The sequence below is a fragment of the Bombus terrestris genome, chromosome 7 (assembly GCF_910591885.1).
Source record: "Bombus terrestris chromosome 7, iyBomTerr1.2, whole genome shotgun sequence".
In the NCBI taxonomy this organism is placed as follows: Eukaryota; Metazoa; Arthropoda; class Insecta; order Hymenoptera; family Apidae; genus Bombus; species Bombus terrestris.
This window is the reverse complement of record NC_063275.1, coordinates 8289329-8312636: the sequence shown is the minus strand read 5'-3', so window position 1 is coordinate 8312636 and position 23308 is coordinate 8289329. Positions and strand designations below refer to the sequence as shown.

General features: G+C 34.3%; 1 protein-coding gene across 3 annotated transcripts in view; it reads right to left on the bottom strand.

Annotated features, from left to right (window-relative positions):
• Positions 1-23308, bottom strand: part of LOC100643711 — a 334572-nt gene that overhangs the window by 292243 nt on the left and 19021 nt on the right. For 2 of the 3 annotated variants that reach the window (XM_020866669.2, XM_048407187.1), the window contains exon 2: positions 1190-1285. In XM_020866669.2, coding sequence (XP_020722328.1) covers positions 1190-1232 — 43 coding nt within the window. In that variant the 5' untranslated portion in view covers positions 1233-1285. Of the gene's footprint in view, positions 1-1189; positions 1286-13099; positions 13510-23308 lie in introns of those variants that run through there. The other variant, XM_003400622.4, reaches the window with a different exon arrangement.

The following is a 23308-nucleotide window of genomic DNA, read 5'->3' as shown; positions in this document are numbered from 1 at the left end:
TGTATTAATCATGAATGATTACCCAAGACCATCCAAGAGATAAAAGAAATGTACCAAAATATGCTATTAATAAAGAATAATGAAATTTATATAAATGAGTTCAATTTAGTTTAGATTAGGATAAAGACAATAATAGTTTAATCCTTTGCTGTCATATGTTTGCTCTCAGTCACTAAAGCAAACAATTATTTTGATTGCATATTACAGCAAGTCGACCGTTTCAGAGATACATGGATTCTTAATAAGACTATATAAGTTTCATTAAACGTAATTAAAAATTTTCGTCTTTTAGAATATCTGGTAAACAATACTCTGAAATGACAAAAAGAAAATTTGCGGAAAACGTGAATGAATTTTATTTTGATTTGTTTTAAAAATACTTTTTGGTAATACTCTGAGAGTGGCACAGTTCGTATAGAGATGAGTGACGCAATTAGAATTATAGAGTAACTGTGAGATAGAAGAAAATAATGAAAACCAGGAAGACAATCGTTTTCAAATAAAGAGGGAAGGATTAATGGCAAACTGTATATTACGCCACTATAAAGATATTAAGAGCAAAGATTGTTGATACAACCGAAAAATTAAGGGAGGAAGACACCAACCTCATTACTTTTGCAATACATGTTCTCAGAAATCATGACTTCACATTGGACAAAATTATGAAAGATATAAGATGGAACAGTATAAAATATAATTTCTATATAAAATAAAACTATACTATAATGTTACGTATAGTTAAAGTTTAAAAAATAATTAATTCTGTTTATTATTTATAATCTCCCATTATACCCACTTCCACGTGTTACTGTTCGTTCAATGAAAATTAATATTACCATCAGTATATCACCTTTGTATAAAATTAATATGATCGCAAAGGTTAATTATTCTTTTGTGTATAACTCGAAAACCAAGACTGACCAAAAAATTATCTATATATAGGAAAAAATTATCCAAAATAATAATCTTGACAATATATTTCAAGGGCATCGAAATCGATGAAAAGGTACTTATTCAATAGTTTCAAGTGTTTTCGTAAAATTTATTACGAGAAAAATAATCGTGATAGATATCAAGGTTCTGTACAAAACTAGATATTAAAAATATGATATTGAAATGGCAGTCACAATCATTAAAGTACGAAAATTGCACCTCGTTATCACTTAATTAACATTAAACAAATACTCACCATCGCTACGCTGCGCGATACCCCTCTTGTCTCCTTTACCCATATTTTCTTCTCCCTCTAACCCCTAAGGTGAGAATCGCTTTCTTCGTCTCCCGTCTGAAATTTAATTATAAAGTGCTTTTGATTACTGCGTGTTTTGCTCGTACCCATACGATACAAGCCATGCTGTGTTCTTGACACACAAAAGCCTTAGCAAAGCAGTGTGACATATGTATATTTCATCATTTCGTTATTTTGTGTATGTACTTTCACACAAACTGGTTCTGGTTAAATTTGTCTCAGAATGCCAGAATGGGGCGAGGAAGGGTGTTGAATTGGTCTCCACAAAGGTATAGTCAGTAAAAGAAATTTTAGGATTTATGAAGATATCATTTTTGTATAAATAGATAAATATATATATATATTCATGGAGTTATAAAATAAAAATTAATTATATAGCTAGTGTTATGACAGCCAATAAATATTGAATTAGATGAAAGAAAAATACGATTTTAATAATATGTTTTATCAACTGGTTGACAGTAATTTTAAAAGTATTCTGCTATAAAACACGAAAGATATAATTTATTGCTTTTTCCCGTTGTCTTCATAAATAATATTTTCAAATAGAGTCCATAAACTGAATGTTGTATGAATTCCATGAATAGAATCTCTATAAATTTTCAATTATGAAAATATTTTAGATATCTTTTTTTTTTAATTTTTTGCGATTCATTAAAGTCTAACAATTCTGTAATTCTCGCAGCAAAATGAACGTGCAGCAAACTTCATCAATAAAGTAAACGAAAAGTCAAGAAGGGAGATAGAACTTCTTTGGTTCCTGAAGACTAAAAAAGAACTTTGTTTGGAAATGTATCTCTGCTTAAAATAACTTTTCATTTATCTTGCATGCAAAAACGAATAATTATTTAATAATAGTTTATTAACTTTTTACTACCCATCATTATACATACATATATTTTGTTATTTAATTGTATTTTATTGTTATGGAAGAAAAAATTAATTTTATATTCTAATATCTCATTCATTTAAACTAAAACTATGATATGAAAAGTTTTGTGCAAGCTTTTGAGAAAAATAGACTACCCTACATCTACAATAAATATGAAATATTTACTTTTAAAAATACAAATGTAGCAGTCAAGGATTTTTATTAGTTTTATAATTTGAAGAGACACATGGTCACGTCGATAAAACACCCTTTTTAATGCTTCTTGCTCAATTTTGGATCAGGAATTGGACACGTAGAAAACTTTTTTGTGTTAAATCTTTAAAGAACATGCATAAAATTTAAGAATTTAGGACTCCTTTAAAAGTTTTAACTGAGTGGAGATTATGCATATAGTATACAATTTATTTTTTAAAATGTATATTACCGAAGAGAATGAAAAGAAAGTTTTCCAGAAAAACGCGGTTAAATCTCACATAAAAATACTGTGAGAACATACAACACTGTATGTTGATATTTGTTTGCAGTTAGCTATATACTCCTATCTTTCGAAATATTCTCGTATGTTCATGACTTACTTTCCATTTTTATCTTTAATTCATTTATATTTCTAATTCATAAGTAACACTTTGAAAATGTAATATAACAAATATGTATTTAGAATGAATTATTGAGAAAATAATAATTTCTTTGCCGTCATGAAAAGAAGATTTTTTGCATTTCTAATATTAAATACAAAAAATACAAACAACAATGTTTTAACAAAAACTCTTCAGCTCTTATAAAACAATATCAAATATCAAACAAGTTATTCGAGATATGATATTGTTATAGGAGGGGCATAATATGTGTTTTGTTTTCAAGTTAATTGGCTTTATGGAGCTCGTAGCATTCATAGAGAACGTAAATTGACGGAAATCGCAGGAAAATCGTGCATGATGCGCGGAATTTGGCGCGGAAATTGGCCAGGCTTGCACATTTTCTCGAGGAACTCATCAGTGCTACGATTGGAAATCGATATTCGTCATAGCGCTTACGTGCATGTCATTATCAGTCATCGACGCAGGAAATTGTTAACGACTACAGACTCGTAAGATGGGAAGTGAAAAGTACCAAAAGATGTTGACCGATCTAATTGTGTCATCACTATTTGAAGTGCTCCTATAACGGTGCGAATGTAGAATGAAGAAGAATGTACAATGTTTCCTCTACAATACATTTGCATCTTCGATCCGATGAATAACTGCTTGTATAATTGTAAATAGATATATTTATATAATTTTGAATTTTTCTGAATATAACTAAGGAAATAGAAGCTAAATACCTTTAAATATTATAGCATTATTTTAAATATTTTATAAATTTTTGAAAATTATATGCGTATATTTTTGCACATTTAAAGATAAAATAAATGTATAAACATTTAGTCTAACATTCATTATAAATATTTAAGCGAATCTTTTTTTATCATGGAACAACAAATTGAAAAATAACGGATCCTAGATTTTTTATCTGCGCAATTATTTATTTATCTTCATCATATCATTTTAATCATAATGATTTATTTTTATATGATTCCTTTCAACATTAGCAACAGTATTTTTATTTTTCCATGTTGATCGTAGTTTTATTATCGAGTGCGTCATAAATGCAATTATTTCCGAAGGCTAATTTAGCAACTTGTAATAGTCCGATCGGGGGAGGGTCAGCGGAAGCAATTATCGCGATCCTTATGTAATTAACATCGAAGCCTCACGCTCCTTCAGGTATTGCTTAGGCGCTTCCCGTCAAGGACCTCTCGCGGTTCGAGTGCACGGGTTCACCATTTATCTTGCGTTCGGTGACAACCAATTCGCCTGCATACTTCTGGACTTCCGTTTCGAATCTTGTCGGACGCGCTTCCGATTCCAACATGACTTCCAATAATCTCATTTGAGACGTTCAACCATGAACACCAATTATAGAATCAGTCTCGTTCAATCATTCGAAGACTATTCGAAAATTCAATTAGCTGAGTCTCGTCCGTACCTTTGAATCGTTAACATTTTCTCTATTAGACGTGGAGTAAAGAACTGTTTCAATCTCTCAACATTCGGAGAGAATAGACCCATCTGCATTTCCCGACTCGTCAACATATTCAAACATTCATGGAGAAAGAATCGGTCTATCGGTCGTAATAATCAGTTGACAATCCAGTGCGAGATCTTGAACTATAAACTCCAAGCATTCGTGGAGTGAAGTATTGTTTTAGTTAATGAGCGCTCAGTGAACAGTCTCGTGCAGGTCTTTCAATTTACAAGCAGCATTTGCACGTCACAAGGCGGCTCTCGACATTTGCGTAAAATAATAACAAATTAATTATAAAATGGTAGACGAATGAATAATTGATATTATTTTATGAAAAAAATAATTGTTCTTATTTTACGGTAGCGTTGCCGGCCAATTCATGGCGATCGGATTGAAAGAACCATTCCAAACCCAGAATCCAATACATTGATGATATTCTAATTTAATTGAATTATAAGTTGTAACAGACTCTTACAACCTCGCTTATGCACGTTATACACGGGGTGTCTTTAAGCTTGCCCGACCCTCGTTTATAAATAAAAGATAAACGGCCAGCAACAAATACGAACGCATATGCTACTACAGACGCACAACTATAGGTAATAATACGGTATCGGTGGCTCTCTGCGAATATCTCTATATAGGAGGAAGTTGTTAAAAATATCGATTTTTACAAGGTACCCAAAAATCATTGAAATAGGATGGTAGGCAGCGTACAGTTTTATTATAATAATTGAAAGCAGTCCTAAAGTGAAGGGAAAGCAAAAGAGAAAGTTATTTATCTTTTAAAATGAGATTAAATGTAGAGAATTTTGTTGCTTATTTTACTGTATAATTAATTTTTCTCTTTCCAGGATAGAACTTTATTTTACGAAGGTAAAATACGACGAATTAATTAGTTAAGTAACAATCGTTTCCTGTTTAAACCACTGTAAATACATCCATCTATCAATAAATTTATCATATAGAATAGAAATCACTGGATATCCTAATTTCTAGTAATTCTGACGATGATTCTGTAATATTTTATGTTCATTTGTTATTCAGAAATATGTATTATTTATTGAAACCACGTTCATACAAGAGTTTATATGAAATTCTGAATTTTTAAATATTTTAAAGTAAGAAATGATTGTTTTCGAAACTTTATAAATCGGAACTTACAAAATTTGGATTACTCGTCAAATATTTTATTTTCATTTACATTTCGTTTCAATGTTTTATTTAAAAACTGCCGTATCGATCGGCTATGGTCAGGTGAAGTAGCATCATGCATAAAATAAATGAAGTGACAATTCTGTTGTGGTATAATTTCATGTAATTCGCTTAGAGGATGTGAGCGTAAAAATCTCAAATATATTACACTTGTTGTCGATGTAGGCAAAAAGATATGACCAATAAAATATTCTAATTTCTAATAATTTCTGCCCATACATTTATGAATCATCACATTATATACTCAATTATATAACCAATAATATCGGCTAAATCATAACCATTGCATGTGGATTTCTGTAAACCCAAATCTTGGAATTATATCGATTATGGATAATATAATATAATATACTAATAATACTAATAATAAATAATATATGCTCCATCTGTCGATCCCGTTACCATTTATGTAGCATCCAACAGTAAAAGCTTCGTCGAGAGCGTAGTCATTTAATTGGAGTGCTTGAGTGAATTCTGTAAAGTCGTAAACATTCTTTTCCAATTATTATATATATATTCGTCATTATATAATTATTCGTCACACTGTCATGTGGCTGGTTCTCACTCGATGAATTATTTTATGTAAGTCCAATAGTAGATAAATACGAGTAAAATAAATAATTAACATATTCTTTTTACACTAATTAATGTGGGGTCGAATTGTTAATTCTTGATCACCGAGTTGTTAGCTGCTGAAAATCGTCACAGAATCTCTTCTGCAGATAGAGATCTTCCATTATTCCTGTATTGTGATATGTTTCATGAGCCAATTTGTTCCTTCGTAAATAGCACGCTATTTTTTCATTAAATGTGTTACGTCCCGTGGCCTTCCACACAAAACGGACTCTATCCCTTGAGCAAGATGGCTACTGGATGTCTAAACATCTTTATTGCACAACCTCAATAATCCATAGGATCCACTATAAATCTTAACATTTTTATAGTTAAGGTCCTTCAGACCAAACAAGTATCTTTTTAGATGAAGTATTTCTTAGATTTATTTCCCACTCCGGGAAAGTACAAGAAATCTGGTTTTTCTCACGTATGATGTCTCCTGCTAGCGACCTTCTTCCGGGAGCAGTTAGCACCTTCCTTACCCACCAACCTTTTTGCTTAGTCAATTAGCAGCGATGATCGTTATTCTCACTTTTCTAACGAAAATTGTTATTAATGAATCTGCCTATTCCGTGCCTTTAGACACACCCATCACTAGTTTTTCTCGACGGCATCATCGTCACAGAAGTTTAGTTACTTTACATTTTTTGGTCAATCACCGTCTTAACTTATGTTGCGTACTCTGTTCAGTCAATACCTTAACTTATTGTCTATTAGTCGACATCTTAACTATTATCTCTAAAACTTGTATTCTATGAGAAGAAATTGTTCGAATAAAAGGTGTATTGTTAATTCAGTGTTATAATCAATTAACCACCCCTCTTGTCTTAATCGAAATAGAGGATCGACTGAGTCGTGGCGTCGATTACCAAATCATAACGGGAATTTACGACTCTTGTTGGCGCGATCTACCGCGAACGCGTCTCTCCGCAAACGGTCGAAAATGTGAATATTTTTTAATGAGGGAATACGAAAACTCTTTAGCAGATGGACAAAGTTGGGCGATTGTAGAGCGCAATATGATGTTATGTCTCTTCTGAAAATTGCTTAAAATAAGCTCTAAAACGACGGTGTAGATAATTTTTATCTTAAAACCTTCGTAATTAACTAATTCCTCGCAACTAGACTCTCAATTAATAATTGATGATTAATGGTCTTTCTCCCGTAAGAATCCCTTTGTCGTCTTTTCATACTCCCACCACGTACGTATTCCGTAACTGTTCGCGATCATGTTCACGTACTGCTTCTTCCGCGTAATTATTTGACTGAACGAACGAGGATATATTGATGGGTCACTTGGCCTATTGAAGTTCCTCGACCTTTTCCGTTACTATCTATTATTTTTATATATCATTCGCCATTTAATAAATTTCAAATAATACAGATGCATGGTATTCATTTAGTTCATTAATGTATTTTCACTTGTATTTACGATGCCTCCATTACTCTAAAAACGACGAGTTTAAAGAAATTATTAATATATCAAGCAATCAAATACGACGACAAATCACGATACTGCAAGCTGTAACTTTAGTTTAAAATCAATTCAAACTCGGTAGTGGAAGTTCAGGAAAACATAAACCGTAAAAGGACAGACACCAATACCGTTTTCAAGTTCTCTCGATATTTTGAATAGTGTACTCTTCAAACGAACTTGTATTGGCTCACTTTGATACTGATCGTTATAATATCTCTATCGTTTGCATTAACGATATAGATAGTGCTTTGGATATTCTATTTTTCTAGCGACTTCGAAAAAGAGGGAAGGTATCCCAGTTCGATGAATATAGTATATATGTACACATATACACATATTTCTTTTTCTAACGTATGTTTGCCAATTTTTGTGTAACGGCTTGATCAATCGGGATGATTCCTTTTGTATTTTGTAAGATATGTTCTCCCTCTGGTCCTGTTAAATAATTTTTTCGCTGTGTTCATCGTAAACCTTTCTTTTGCAAAAATTCAATTTTTATGTATGTTCATAATTCATATTAATCTGAATTGGATTAAGCTATCGGAATGAGACCTTTTCCATCTTTAGGGATAGTTTAACGAGTGGTTCCGTTCCTACAATTTTTCAAATTTATTCATTGTTAACTATTGCTATTACAAAGAATTTGTTGCTCACCAATTTCATTTACGTGTGTTCAGTGACTGTTTTACAAGTTGTACTGATATCGAGATAATTCTTTTTACATCGTGTAGGGTATATTCTCCCATTGGTCAATTAATATATCAATAACAAGGTCATTTCACCGTGTCTGATTTTTTCTTTACAAAGTAGTTGGTGGAAGCGGTGGGATTGGGCACTTTCTTTACAAAATTGTCTGTGTAAGTGGTAGAATACTTCGTCTGTTTCTTTTGTTAGTAATTTCTCGTTTCAAATATAATTGCGCTATGTCTTCACACATTGGTCATAGGAAGCAGACCTCAGCTGTTTCTTGCGAAAGAAGTCTTCCTAATCTTTGCATTTCTGTGAGTGCTCTTTCGTTATGCTGTTTGTTGACAATTTTGTTTAGTGCTAAATCAGATATGGCTAGGACATCTATACATTTCACACAATTAAGAGCGTCGTACATTTACCTCTATGCAAATTCTCTTTGATAAGATTAATTACAGTTGTATTCAACGTAGCCCCTTGTACTTCACGTACGGTTGCTGTCCAGTTTAGGATAACCGGTAACAATCTTCGCTCAATACTTCCATTACCTTCCGTTGACTGAGATGTTGCTACTATTAAGAATATCGGAATGTACCGATTGGTATCCTTGAACCTGCTTCCAATGGATTCGTCATCAATTTTAAAAATACTGAGTCTAGCGATTCTCCTCTCTTCCAGCTAACCTCTTTGAAGTCACCATATAAATTTCTTTACGATTACCATTATGTCGTTTATCAGTTAACGTTATTGAATGTAACAGTCTTCCACAATTACTCCTTCTTCGCGTATTGCATTCAAAGTAACTATCTGGGCGAGTGCTGCTTCAATAATTTGCTGTGCATAGACAAATTGATCGACGGTTACGTTTCTCAATACATATTTCAACTCGTGTTACCATCGCAGCAAACATTGTTCTGCGGATTCATTTTTGAGTATACGTATACTTCCACTACAAAATGGTATATGACACAATATTAAGTTATAGAAATATCCTTCTCTATCACTGTCCAAATTATATTTTTATTTATTCTTTATTCGTGCTTTTTATTTATACTTTATATTTTTTCGAAGACGATAATATTTTCTTTGTAGAAAATTTTTATTATTTCTAAGTTGTATTTTTCAGTTGTGTTCTTCATGATTATATTCACGTAAGAAATAAAATTTAACCTTTTTAAACTTTAAGTAGTTAACTTCGTAGCTTTATGTTTATAATTTTATGTAAAAAATTAAACTTATTTGTTATAAAATAAATGTATACCCTATAGGAGTAGAGGAATTGTACAGTATAATTTAACATAAATCAATTAAACATCTTATTGAGATAATTGTTAAATAAGATATAAATGTTTTTTATAGTAAAGTTTTATAATAAATATATAATGTATTGAAAAAATAATTTCTTTATGGAGATTCAAATAGTGTTAGTATTTTTAGTAATTTTATTTTTATTAATATTTTTTAAGCTTGATATTTTACAAATTCTTCCTCATTTAATCGGAAAGAACGGCATCTTCAAGGAAACATTGTCCTTCTTAAATTTTCAATTTTTGATTATTCATTTTAAGTAGTTGTTCCATTACGAGAGATCGTTCACGTGAACTATCTTCGAACGTGCAACTTAATGCTAACAAGTCTCCTTGAAGCGTAAGGACTATTCAGAAAAAAACCAGGATAAGCCGCGTATTTGTAGAAGAAATGCATGTTTATTTGTTGTAATTCTATTATAGGCTGATGGTAGAAGAAATGATTGAAGCTAGAAAAAGTTAATGGGGGAGGGTCAGGGGAGGCAGTCAAATTTCCTGATTTGGCATTTTGTAGAGAGAATACTAATTCTCTCAATTACTTAATGGGTGAATGTACGTTTCGAAGAAGAATGAAGTCCAACTTCTATTACGTATCGGTCACGTCAGGTAGCGAGAGGTCCTGAGGCGACAGCGCGCGGTGTTCGAGTATCCAATGATCGCTAAGTGCGCTGAGTTTAAGGAAAGGAAAAAAAGTGCATACTGATTATAAAAACTTCCGCATCATTGGATTTTCTTTGATTATAGGCAGTCAAATCTTAAACTATTTCCAATTCGATGGCTTTATAATCGTATTGTTGCGCTGCAACATGTCGCTCACTTGACCAGACGTGGTCAATACATGCAATGTCGATAAAGTCGATGCTATACGAAATTGTTTTATGTACAAAAGGTTTTCAGAATTACAATATTTACAATGGTTTCAACGCTATGTACAGGATTATATTGATATTAGTGCGGTTATGTCGCATGTGATTCAAGCGGTAGCAGATAGCTGTGTGTTTGTGCTTCGCTTGTGCGCTTGTGCGGATATTTTGACAGAGTTCGTGAGATGTATTGGCGTTTCGTCCCAGCGGCCAGAGTATAGGTAAAACATTGTTTTCTCGGAGGATCACCAATGAACCTTACTTAATTGTGATGGGAGTATTGACGTGTCATTTCCTACGGACTGCGAAACTACTAAGGTATTTTTTGTGCCAACGAGTCCAAAAATGTTGACGCATTTGCTGGGTGTGTTGCCACATTAACAAACGAGATATGAGAAGTGTTGTAACTTCTAATACTTCAGACATACTAACGATTAAATCACCAATTAAAAAATGTCGAGGTATGAGTCAGATTGGTCGCATCAGACGATAACGCAGTGAGGAGTCGCGAGTTGAGTATCTCTTGATAATACTGGATTCGTATGATAATACTGTTTTTCCTATCACACGTATTTAATGTCTTTTCATAGACTTCACAGCTGCCCCCCATAAACCATAGAAATGCGATGCGCGAGAAAGGCTGAAATATCAAATGAAATGTAATGTAAGCATGATCGACATGATTGTACGCGGGGAGACGTGTAATCGCAATATTTATGACTCGAATTTGGCGGTTGGTTCCTACGAACGTTTTTAACACTGCTAAGAAGGTTTTGGTTGTTAAGTTGATGGTCTTTGAAGTTAAGTATGGAAATATAACTGCGAAAAACTTTATACGCTTTATGTTGCGCTTGATTCGCTGTTTAATAAATAACGAACCGCCATAATCGATGTCAGTCGCAAGAAACATTGATATATTTGGCTTCGCATGATGACATACAACGCATGTGTGAATACAAATTTTTACCGTTTGTATCTCATTGATCGGCTAGCAATGTAGTCGCACGGCGTTTAACATTGTCTGAATACTTACGTGAATCTCGAATGATTAGTGTTGTGAGATAGTGTTTAGCAGACAACAAGATTGGATGTTTGTTATCATATCGTTAAGTTTGTTATTCTATCGCCGACTCGTAAAAGTCCCGTTCGTCGATGAACACGTTGAGAGCGATTAGTGTCTCTTGATAGGATGTCATCTTTGCTGCAAGCTTGCGCAATTCAGTGACAAATGTTACTCTTTATACCGATCGAAGGATTACTTCTATCGTGTAAAGAACTACATTAAGGTGTTAGCGGATCGGCTCGTTTCTCATTGGGTCTCGCGTTGTGACAAAACGGGAGATAGTATGCGATAGTGTTTCGAATCTACTTACAGACAAGAAACGCTTCAGAAACTCGACAGTATCAGTAATTTGTGTGATAAAGCTCAATACGAATCGATGTTCAGGCACTTCGACTTCAACAGGTAATCATATCGTAACTGGTCAAATGCATTTTTTACCTCGCATAATCATCGCGAACCCCAATACTACAGCGGGTTAACAATTAAACTATGCGGGTTAACAATTAAACCATGGGATTTTGCAAGTTAACAATTGAATTTCACTAACAACAAAAGTTTTCATAGTATAAGGTAAAGTGTTTATCCAATGAAGCATCATCATTGAATTCGTCTAAAAGGTACTTGCGTCAATGTCGAGCTTGAGCGCCGCGAAGAGGAACTGATGCAACATCGTTAGCAACACCGCAGCGCATAGTCCTAAGTGTGAAAGCGGTTAAGTCTTAAGACGAGCGACGCGTGATTTGGAACATATTAAACGTATTACGTGATTACCTGCGGAATCGACGACGTGCAGATACAAGCACGCGCCATACGGGGTGAATTTCAATTCCTGTTGATCTGTCCATGAGGATGCGATGTGGGACGGAGATCGGTTCAATGACAATTAATTGTAATTCAAATAATTTCCATATGGTGCGATTGGAATTGATTGGAATTGATTCGGCCCAATCGATTTTCAATTTCCAGAGCTGTTGCATAAAAAGCTTGGTCTTTGCTATGAAGGGATCTAGAAGTCTCAGAGAATCAAACAGTTACGCAATTCGTGCTAAAATGATCCGTTTCGTTAATTGCTTGAACGATCTGCTACATATGACACGTAATCGACGTAATCGATCTTTGTTGTCTCGTCTAACGTGATAGGTATGTGTGTGTCTTCGCATGGAATGACAATCGACGATACTACGTATGAATCATTAGGTGACCATTGTTGCAATTCGAAACCACTTCTCCAGATGAGTTGGGTCAGTTGGTCGCGTAAATCGCAAGCTTCTTTGAAGTCGTCTACGTAAAAATCTGATTTGTATACTGCCACGGTTTTAGGATACCATGTTTCTTCGGCGTTGACGAGCTGATGAACCGATTTAATAGCTAAGTATAGTGCGGTTGCGGTTCTATGCGTGACTGTATTTAGAAAGCTGTGAATTTCGGGTCTCTCGCGCCACAGTGTTTTGTGGTATTTTCCGTCTTCATGCACAAGTTTTATTTGCAGGTACATTTTCGCGATTTTGGAGATCAAAACGAGGTTATATTTGCGAAAATGTGTGGTTATCGCAAAGAAATTGGATCGTGGTACCAACCATGAACATTTAGTGATATTCCAGAGTTTCTTTTGGGGGTGCGTCAAAGACTAGTCGAATTTTCATGGTTAAATTATTAACTTTACTCACCACGTGATGCGGAAGATAATATCCTTTGAACGGTGAGTCGCGATCAATCTTTATCATATGTTCTAGCTGTTCGTATTTGCGCATGAATGTTATATAATGTTGCTATTTACTCGGATTTTTCTTTAACGAGCTCTTTAAGGTTCGAAAACGTTTTATCGCGAGCGCGTGTGAGTTTCCTAACTCAACGACGTTTACGTGTACTTGCAGTTTAATAATGTAGTATCGTAACTACTATAATTAGTTTATTAATGATAAGTGTATTGAACAGGTGTTGATTGAACAGAAAATAATGCTTGTTAAACATGAACCAATCGCAGCAAACGTATAATAATTAACACAACTAAGTAATTAACCGATGACTCTTATCACCGCAATCCGCACTCTCTGACATCTCAACTCGTACTGCTGTTAATTCGTTTATTGTCCCCTAGCAACTCCTTGTCTTTTGTCTTAGCCTCACTACGTGATATGCTCAGCAACCGCTTGTTTATAATCCGCACAACACCTCCTCCAGGCCCCTCATCCATGATACTACAATAATATATCGATCAGTTCCGGCCTTTCGATGTGCATTCAAACGACAGTGTTCCTCGCAAGCGTGTTCTTCCGTGAAATGTATCGCATGTGGAATTCCCTCTTCGGTGTCCCAAAACTTATTCAATTGGGATTGGAAATCGTTTAACGTCATGTGACAGATCGCGGTTGTAGGAGGTATTCGCGGAAGCAATTCTCCGCCGAGAATCCAACCTAACAAGGTCTTTTGTAAGATGATACCTGGCTTGGTTAGTTGAATCCAATCCACGCACGGTAGCTGCCACAATATCTGCGCGCGGAGTATATAGTTCGCCAACTGCTGTAAGCTTATGACACTCCGAATCGGCTAGTTGCACGTTCCGAGGGATTTTTAAAGCGCCACGATTCATGGGGTTCCATCGGCACACAGGATACGACTTTGAAAACTAGTAACGACGTCAGATATTCTGTGAAGTTGGTTATTCGCAATTGGATACGTGTTTGAATAAAGTGATTCGCACTGGAAGACATATCATTCATTCTGAGGATCGGTATTTCTATGCGCGTTTGAAGCAATTGTGTTGCTTTGCAAACTTATATGTTGGAAAGTGGGATTGGGAATAGCCTAACAATACACGGCAACGGCGTAGATGTCCTTTCTGTCAAACATACTTATGATTGCGGTAGACAAAAGGATTCGAAAATGCGTGAATGTGTTGAGGGAGGTCGTACTGTGTTGGTTCGATGAAAAAGGTCGTGCTTTATCCTTTGTTTCAATATGTAACAGGGTGTTACGTTTTTTCTTACACATCCAAATGCACTATTTCTGCACTTGGATATAGAGTGCCCCTTACATAAGCAGTTGAAACATAGACATCTTTTCTTTATTTTAATTTTAGATTTAGTTCCGCTCTGTCACGGTTGCTTCTTTGAGCTTGTTGCAAATGTAGTATCTTAATAGGTCTTAGAGTAAAGGACAAGTAATGCTGTTTTGATTTAATAAATAATATTCAAAACAACGAAATGATTACAATGCTGTCGTACGTCTTATTCTCATACTTGGCTCCCGACTTCACGATTCACACTCTCCAGCTTCTGCACTCGCTCGCTCTCGCTTCTCAACTCACACTGTACGCCTTTTGTATTCGCTCTCTCCGGCTTCTCAACTAACACTGTCTTTAGCATCTCTTTGTCTTTTCCCGCCCTATCGCACACGTGTCCCGAAAACGCCCGTGGCCAGGGTCACGCAGGCCTTTTCCACGAAACTATTCACTTGAAAAGACCGACGACACATTGATGTACCCGACGATGCCGCGGCTCTCGCGACATTGTTTATGGTTCGGCCGATATCTTAGGCCTTTTGCCCACGATACTACACAAATGTTTGGAGTTTGTGTGATGTATATCGATCGGGACGGTTCCTTATTTAGTGTTACCCAATTATTTTAGGAGTTCAACGCATCGCGTATTGTTGGACCCGGACGTTTCTAGATCTTGGTATCGATTGCATAGAAATGTAAATCATTCGTTTAATTTTGGGAACGCATTGTCTCGCGTGTGCTCTTTCTATTTTACAACGTAGTCTAATCGCAATAAACATAAATGGTTCAGAAGTGTATCTACTGACGACTGGCCCAACTCATTTAAAACTGGCGGAGTTCGCGATGATGTGATCCACATCGGTGCTCTAACTAACACACTTATACGTTTCGCTCCTATGATTGCTGATTTATTACAACTGTTTTCCAATAGCGTATGCGTAGTTGGCTACTGAGTTATCGAGCAATTTGATTAATTGTACTACTTCGTCACATAAACATGCTCGTAAGTACATCAGTTTTTTACAGCTATTAAATTGCGGACAATCTTGGTAATTTTCATCAAACACTGGTAAATGATACCCCGGTAAACTAACGGCAGATTTGCTAGCAATCGTATTTTGATCTATTGTCTGCGAATTCGCATCTCCACAGCTAGAAATTTCGTTTTTTGTCTCAACTTCTGCAGATAATTTAACAGTTTTTAAACGAGATCCGTTCCCGCGTGAGATCTTGTTGTTTCATCCGCAGAGTCTAATTCACCTTGCGTTTTTACAAGGGTTTTGTATTCGTGTTCTATTTCCTTGGTGCAGTCGCGTAATGCGACTAATCGCACGCCAGTATTTTAGTAAACGTTTTTTTTTTTCTTTATTTATTGAAATTCACAATTTGTCCAATTTGGACATTTGGTGGAATTTTTTTAACAGTTAAATTAGCATGTTGGTGGCTACCCCCAGCGGGGTACCATCCTCGTGTTTGCTAGGTTATGTCCTTTGACCTATTGACCATTGGGATTCCCAGGTCCCTCCGTATATCTTCGTTTCTGACGTACCAAGGTCCGTTTACTATTGTTCTAAGGATTTTAGCCTGTATTACCTCTATTTTGTTTATATGGCTCATTGCTGCCGCCCCCCATAATGGTATTCCGTACGTCCAGATTGGTTTTATGATCGTTTTATATATTTTTAATTTATTTTCTATGCTTAATTTGGATTTTCGGCTTGTTAGCCAATGCATTTGTCTCCTTGTTTTCTGTATTTTTTCTACTATTGATTTGATATGTAGTTTCCATGTGAGTTGTGTATCTAAGTGAAGTCCTAGGTATTTGACATGCTTTGTTTGTGTTATATGCGTGCCGTTCAATAAGATGTTTGGTGGTATCTTTTTTCGTAGCGTGAATGTAATATGGTTGCATTTATTGGGGTTTGCTTTTATTTGTTTTTCTTGTAGCCAATTTTCTATTTTTATGATATGTTCTTGTAGTATTTTGACTGCCGTTTCTGGGTTAGTATGCCTGACTAGTATAGCTGTGTCGTTCGCGAATGTCAATACTGTGCTGTTGGTAGTTTTTGGTATGTTCGCCGTGTATAATGTGTATAGTATTGAGCCTAGGACGCTTCCTTGTGGTATCCCGGTCTTGATGTCTTTAACTTGAGAATATGTGTCCTTGATTTTTATTACGAAGGTTCTGCTGCTTAGGTAGGATTTTATTAATTGGTGTATTTGCTCCGGGAATTGTTTCCTAATTGTTTGTAGTAGACTTTCATGGTTAATTTTATCGAATGCTTTCTCTATGTCTATAAAGAGGGCTATACATAGTATTCTGTATTCCTTGTTTTCTAGTGCTACTATTATTTCGTTTATAAGCCTGTGCATTTGCTTTATCGTGGAGTGTTTGTTTCTGAAACCAAATTGGTGATCCGGTATTAGTTTTTTTGTCTCTATTATTGTTTTTATCCGACAATATATTATTTTTTCCAGTATTTTGGAAAATACTGGAAGCACTGATATTGGTCTGTAAGATGCAGTTTGGTGCGGGTCTTTGCCTGGTTTATGTAACATTTTGATCTGTGCTAATTTCCATGGTTTGGGGAAGTATTGAATTCTTAGAATTGCATTGAATATTATTGTCATTAGTCTTATTGCTTTTGGCGGAAGGTTTTTCAAGATTTTACCATTGATTAGGTCGATTCCTGGTGCTTTGTTGTTTTTTGTTTTATCAATTATGTTTCTAATTTCTTGTGCTGATGTTTTAGGTATGGTGTATTCCTTGTCGGTTGTGGTAATAGTGGTTTGTGGATCCTCCTCCGTATGACTTTTGAGGTTGCTGTTGTTGATAATGTGTGGTGTGAATGTGTTGCAGATGTGGTTGGAGAATTCTTCAGCTTGTTCTTCGTTGCTTCTTGCCCATGTGTTATCTGCTTTTCTGATTGCTGGGAGGGGTATTATTGGCTTCCTTATTTTTTTCGTGGCTTTCCATAGTGAGTAGTTGGTGTTCTCGTGTGTGGAGAGTGTCCCTATGAACCTTGCGAATTCGTTATTGTTGTGCTCCTTTATTTTGTTTTTTATTTCCTTTGCAAGTTTGTTTAAGTGTTTTTTGTTTTCTCGAGTTCTGTATTTTTGCCATTTTGCTTTTGCTTTTCTTTTTTCTCTAATTTTGTCGAGTATTTCTTGCGGGATTGTTATTGTTTGTCTGCTGGTTGATTCGGGTGTAGTGGTTGTCCTTGCTGCTTCTTGAATAGTTGCTGTCAATGTTGCTACTGCCTGTTCTATGTGTTCAGGAGTTTTCAACGGGCAGTTTATTTTGCTTTCTATTATTTCTTTGAAAGTTTGCCATTTGGTGGTTTTATTGCATAGTGTTTCTGTTTTGCTATAGTGTATTGGTTTGTTTCTGTATTCAATTATTATGGGTGTATGATCGGAGCTGAGCTCGAGGTTGGGTGTTATTTTTAGTTTATTTGTGTTTAGTCCCCTTGTAACTGCAAAGTCCAGAAGATCTGGTTTTTTGTTCAGGTCAGTCGGCCAATGTGTCGGTGTTCCTGTGGATAATATATTGAGGTTATTATTTCTAATGTATTTTTCCAGTGTTCTGCCTCGAGGTGTAATGTTTCTTGACCCCCATAGCGTGTGCTTTGAGTTGTAGTCTCCCGCTGCGATGTACTTGTCCCCTAGGTCCTGGAAGTATTCTTCCCACATTTGTGATGTTATTTTGTGTCGCGGAGGCATATATACTGCTGACAACTGGAAGTAGTTGCTGCTAGTTTGAACTGTAACAGTGGTTGCTTGTAAATATTCTTTGTTAACTTGGCTGTGTAGATAATGTTTGATATCGTTTCTGACTATCACTGCTGTCCCTCCGTGAGCTTTTCCTGAGGGGTGTTTGGTATCATATATGGTGTAGTATGGTATTTTCAAGTAGCTTTTTGTAGTGAAGTGTGTTTCTGAGACAAGTAGTATGTCTATATTGTTATTGTTTATGAATGTTTTAATTTCGAGGGCCCGTTGTTGTAGGCCGTTTGAGTTCCAGGCTGCTATTTTTAGAGTGTCCGTTTTTATTTTTTGCTTAGCACGTTTGTAATTAGTTGTAGCATGACTGTGATTTGTTGGGTTTGCTGTCTGAGTACTGCGTTTTGTTCGCTTATCATTCTGGTTAGCGTTTTGGTGTTCTTTATGGATTGTTTGAGTAGTTCTTTGATTTCTGCAGTGTCATTGTTACTATTGCTGTGGTATTGGTTGTCTGTATGTGCCGATTGGCTGGTTACTTGAGCGTAGCTTAGACCACCAATGGTGTTGGTGCTGATGGGTGTGGTGTTCGTTGCTTGCTCTGTATTTGGTATTATTTCAGGTTTTGTGCTGTCCTGTTGGGTTTGTGTGTTAGTGATTGTCCTGCTTCGTAGGGGCGGGAACAGTTTACGTTGTAATTGTTTTCTTACTTCACATCCTTTATAGCTGGCTGGGTGGTTTCCGTTACAGTTATAGCATTTAACTTCTTCTATTTTTCCAGAATATGGGCAGTGTATAGTTAAGTGGTTTTTTGCGCACTTGACGCAAGCTGGGCTTCTGTTGCAATAATTTTTAGTGTGTCCATATTGTTGACGCCGCATGCATTGAGGTATATCTTTTTTGTGTCGTGGTGGTTCCATTTTTACTATTGTGTTTAGTATTTGTTTGATATCATATATTTCCTTGTTGTTGTTTCTGGGTTCCAGTTCTATTAAGAATAGTGGTAATGGTTGCTTTGTGTCGAATCTTGTTATATTGTTTATTGTTCTTGTTTGATGACCAATTTTTGCTAACTCATCGCTTAGTTTATGTATGTACGTCTTAGGATGCAATCCTCTTATGACAATTTTATAGCTCCTTTCAGTTTTTAGCTGATACGTGTGGTAAATAGCATTTTTTTCTTTTAATGCTTTTATAACTTTCCTAAATGTTTCTGGGGTGTTTTTTTGAATTTTTACTTGTTCCAGTTTTGTTTGCTTTATTGTGTAGTTGTTTTTCTCGTCTAGATTATTTAGTAGATCGATGAGCGGGTCTATTATTTGGGCCTCAACAAAAATTGGTGGTGGTTTTGTAATATGATTTGTTTGGATTGTAGTTTTATTTATGGGGTCAGCGTCTGTTTCTTCTGTTAGTGAGCTGAAGGAGTTGCTTAATGGTAATTCTTGCAGCCATCGCTGCTTTTCTGTAGCTGGGTTTCCTATGGCACTTATGTCTGTAGTTGTTTTGCGTTTTTTGCTAGCCTTCGCTAGCTTCCAGCTTTCGTCCTGATAGTATCTTTCATAATCTGAATTGCTCTCTTCCTGTCCCCGCTGCTCTTTTGTTTCTTCTGTCTCCATGTTAATTTGTTTGTTTTTTATATAATATGTTTCTCCCTTTGTTGCTATGTTTATAGTTGGTATCTGCATTGCTATTTTATTTCCTCCTCACTATCACTTTGCAGCACTATTACTTTGAAGCATTTTTCCCTATTCACTTATACCTAGAGAAGACGACCGTCTAGACACGTCCGTCCTCCTCGGCTGCCCGAGCAGGAGTGTAAACTATAATTAGCAGATACTTTCTAAACGATTTCTAGTCTTATCAAAATTGTGACCACACAGGCTGTTAACAACATATACTAATAAAGAATTTATCAGCCTGTTATAATTGTAGTTAAATAAACTCAGCAACAAATAACTGGATAGTCGAAATTATAAACAAAATATCAAAAGTAATAATTTTCAATAGAAATAAAATAACCCATCAATTTAGCAAATAACATTATATATGTATTTTTCAAGGGTTATCGAGTTTAAATATCTACCATTTTTATAGATTTAGAGGAGGAATAATAAACGATGAAAAATATATCAAACTATTTAAATTTATTTATTTGCAGTTTATACTTTCATCTTTTATAGCTGCAATCTACTTGGCACTTATAATCATAGCCCTATTCTTTATATCCTATAACATTAAAGTAAATTATTCTATCACTCATAATTTTTTTTCTTTATTAATAATGAAATATTCTTTTCAATTTATAAATATAATTTTCTTGACATTTATATCGTTTACTATATAAATTCACCATTTACCTAAGAATATTATAAATACGAGTTCATTTAATATTACGTATACTTTTTCTACTTACTTTTCCTCTATCTATACTCATTCTTTTTATTGTATAATATCTATATACAGAGGCTCACAAAAATATTTGCTGCATATTATACAAAGCATTTCGAAATTTCATTAGCATTGTAATGAGACACGATTGTGACGAGACAGTGTATCGTGAGCATATTGGTAAAATTTGCAATCGATCTGAAAATGTATATAAAAGATACAAGACATTTATTGCAAACATATATTTAATAAAAAAATATTAATATATTTAATAAAAATTAATATATATAAATAACTACATTTTACATAAAAATTATTATATATAATATATATGTGTTCAAGATGGCCACACTGAATATTAGTTAATTATTAATTAATGGATTATTGGTTGCTTAAATACTTACAATAAATATAAGTATGACGAATTCACGGAGAAAAAAGGAGAATGTCAATTTTAATGAATTTTGAGTTTAGCATTTTCTGGTATACTCCTATATGTCTTTATCAATGGTTATGTCGTATTGCAAATTTAAAGTCCTACAGCACCTATAGAAAATTGAGGTATATAATAAAGAAATGATTTTCATTTTGTAGTTTAATATATTATATATTACTTAAAATTATAAGTAAAAGTCAAAGATGATGCCTAATAAAATGAAAAATAAAATTATGTTTTATTTTGATATAAATTTCCGTTTTCTGAGAAATGCCAAATCTTGACATTTCTCCTTTCCCTCGTGAACCTTTCATATATTTATACTAAATATCTTCTAACTTCTATATAGCTGCATCTACAGATTTGTTCCTAACTTTACTCGTATAATTATAATTGCTATGTGTCCTTGTATAAAACACATAACATATTCATCAAAAATTTCTATAAGTATTCAAATTTTTCTAAAGATGAAGAAAATGAAGGACGATTTTTTAAATTGAAAACAATGTTAAAACTTCATCCATTTTTAAAGAGGTATCTAAAGTGAGCAGAAGTCTCTTTATCCAGATATTCTTACTGGATATTCAGTAACATTTTCAGATATAGCCCTAGCGAATTTGCGCACACATCAGCACGTCGCGCCACATCGTCTCCATGGGGACATATGAGAAAAATGAAATTCATCGCTTCTCGAGATTTCGCGAGATTCGTACGTCTCCGCGCAAACTTTTCACGCACGACACGTATTTTCTTCGAGGACGAACTTCAGTACTATTCATATCACGTTCAGCCATGCTTAAGAAATGTTGTTAAAGAGACGGTACAACATATGTTACTTCTCATCATATTCACGTCAGTTCGTGTTTGTTTCCTGACCACTTCTAGATGTAAAACGTTGACCGAAATCTATACTAATCTTGTTGAAATTGAAAATTGTTATACAAGTGCAATGTTATTTTGTTTTGACAGTACATTCGCCTCTTCAGTATTTACCATTTTGTATCAATTCAAAAGTATAAAATCTTAATTAATTTAATTTCCATGTATGTTAAGTCCCTATGTACGATACAACGAAAAACAATATTTGCATGTGAATTCCAAACACGTGTTTGTTTATAACCTTCTTTTAAATTTTTTACAATAGCCTCTTTTTGCGCAACATTTCCCAATGTATTCTCTTTTTTCAGATCTTGGCCTTCCTTTAGTAATTTTGATGTTCAAATAAATTGCAAACCAACTGGTTTTAGTCATTTAAATTAATATAATAAGTTAGAAAATTAATGTTAGTCTTAAAAGAATATTTAGTTGTATATACATATGTATTTGCATTTGGAGTCTCGGAAGAATTATTAGATACATTATACAGACAATCATTAAAATACTGTAAAAAGTCATATTTGTACCATGTTTATTTAGTTTGATCCAGTTATAAAACACACTTTTAATTAAAACTTTCATGAAAGGTATATGTAGTCAATGCATATAAAATATTGTTTTTCCGGTGTTCGCGAAACTAGTTAGTTATTATCGTGTTTGAAACTTTCTTCGATATTCAATTGTTATACAGGATAGACCATTGAACGTGATTACTTTAGACTATTCTATTATAGTAGCTCAATCAAAATATTTTTGTGTACTACATGGTTTTAAGAGTCTTCAATTTTATTTTGTATATTAGATCTTCTTATCTTTTGAGTTTTCTTGGTATCATGCGATCCTTTATAGCCTCCTTGCCAAAAGGTATCAGTGCCTTCTATACTCCATCCTTTATACAGATCCCTCAAAATCTGTATTTTTTGCAATGTGACGTCAGGTCGTTTACTATCAAATAAACTATCTACTACTAAACTATGTCACGCATCTTTTAAATAGTTATATCATTGATACTTTATAGCTCGACTGTTCGAATCACTGGCTATCGATTTTTTAACATTCACTCAAGCACCTTGCCAAGGTCTTTACAGAGTCCTTAGTTCAGTTATAAATTATGGTAAGATTAAATAACGGCAGATCAGATTAAATAACCTGCCATAATATTAAGAAAATACGTTGTTACTAATATATATAAATCTATAATATTTTATGTCCATCTTTTAACACATCGCTACCATACAGTAGATTCGAGCAAAACGTACATTACGGATCAAATTTCTTTTGTACTTTTATTGTAGATACTTAATAATACGATATACTTTTATTACAAAGTGGTTCAATACTAATGATTTCTTCAGGTTGGTACAACCTTAAAAAAGTAATAATATGTTATTTATAATAGTTAATTCCGCTCTTGAACCAAGCTTGCCAGTTAAATATATTTATTTGTTTCACAAC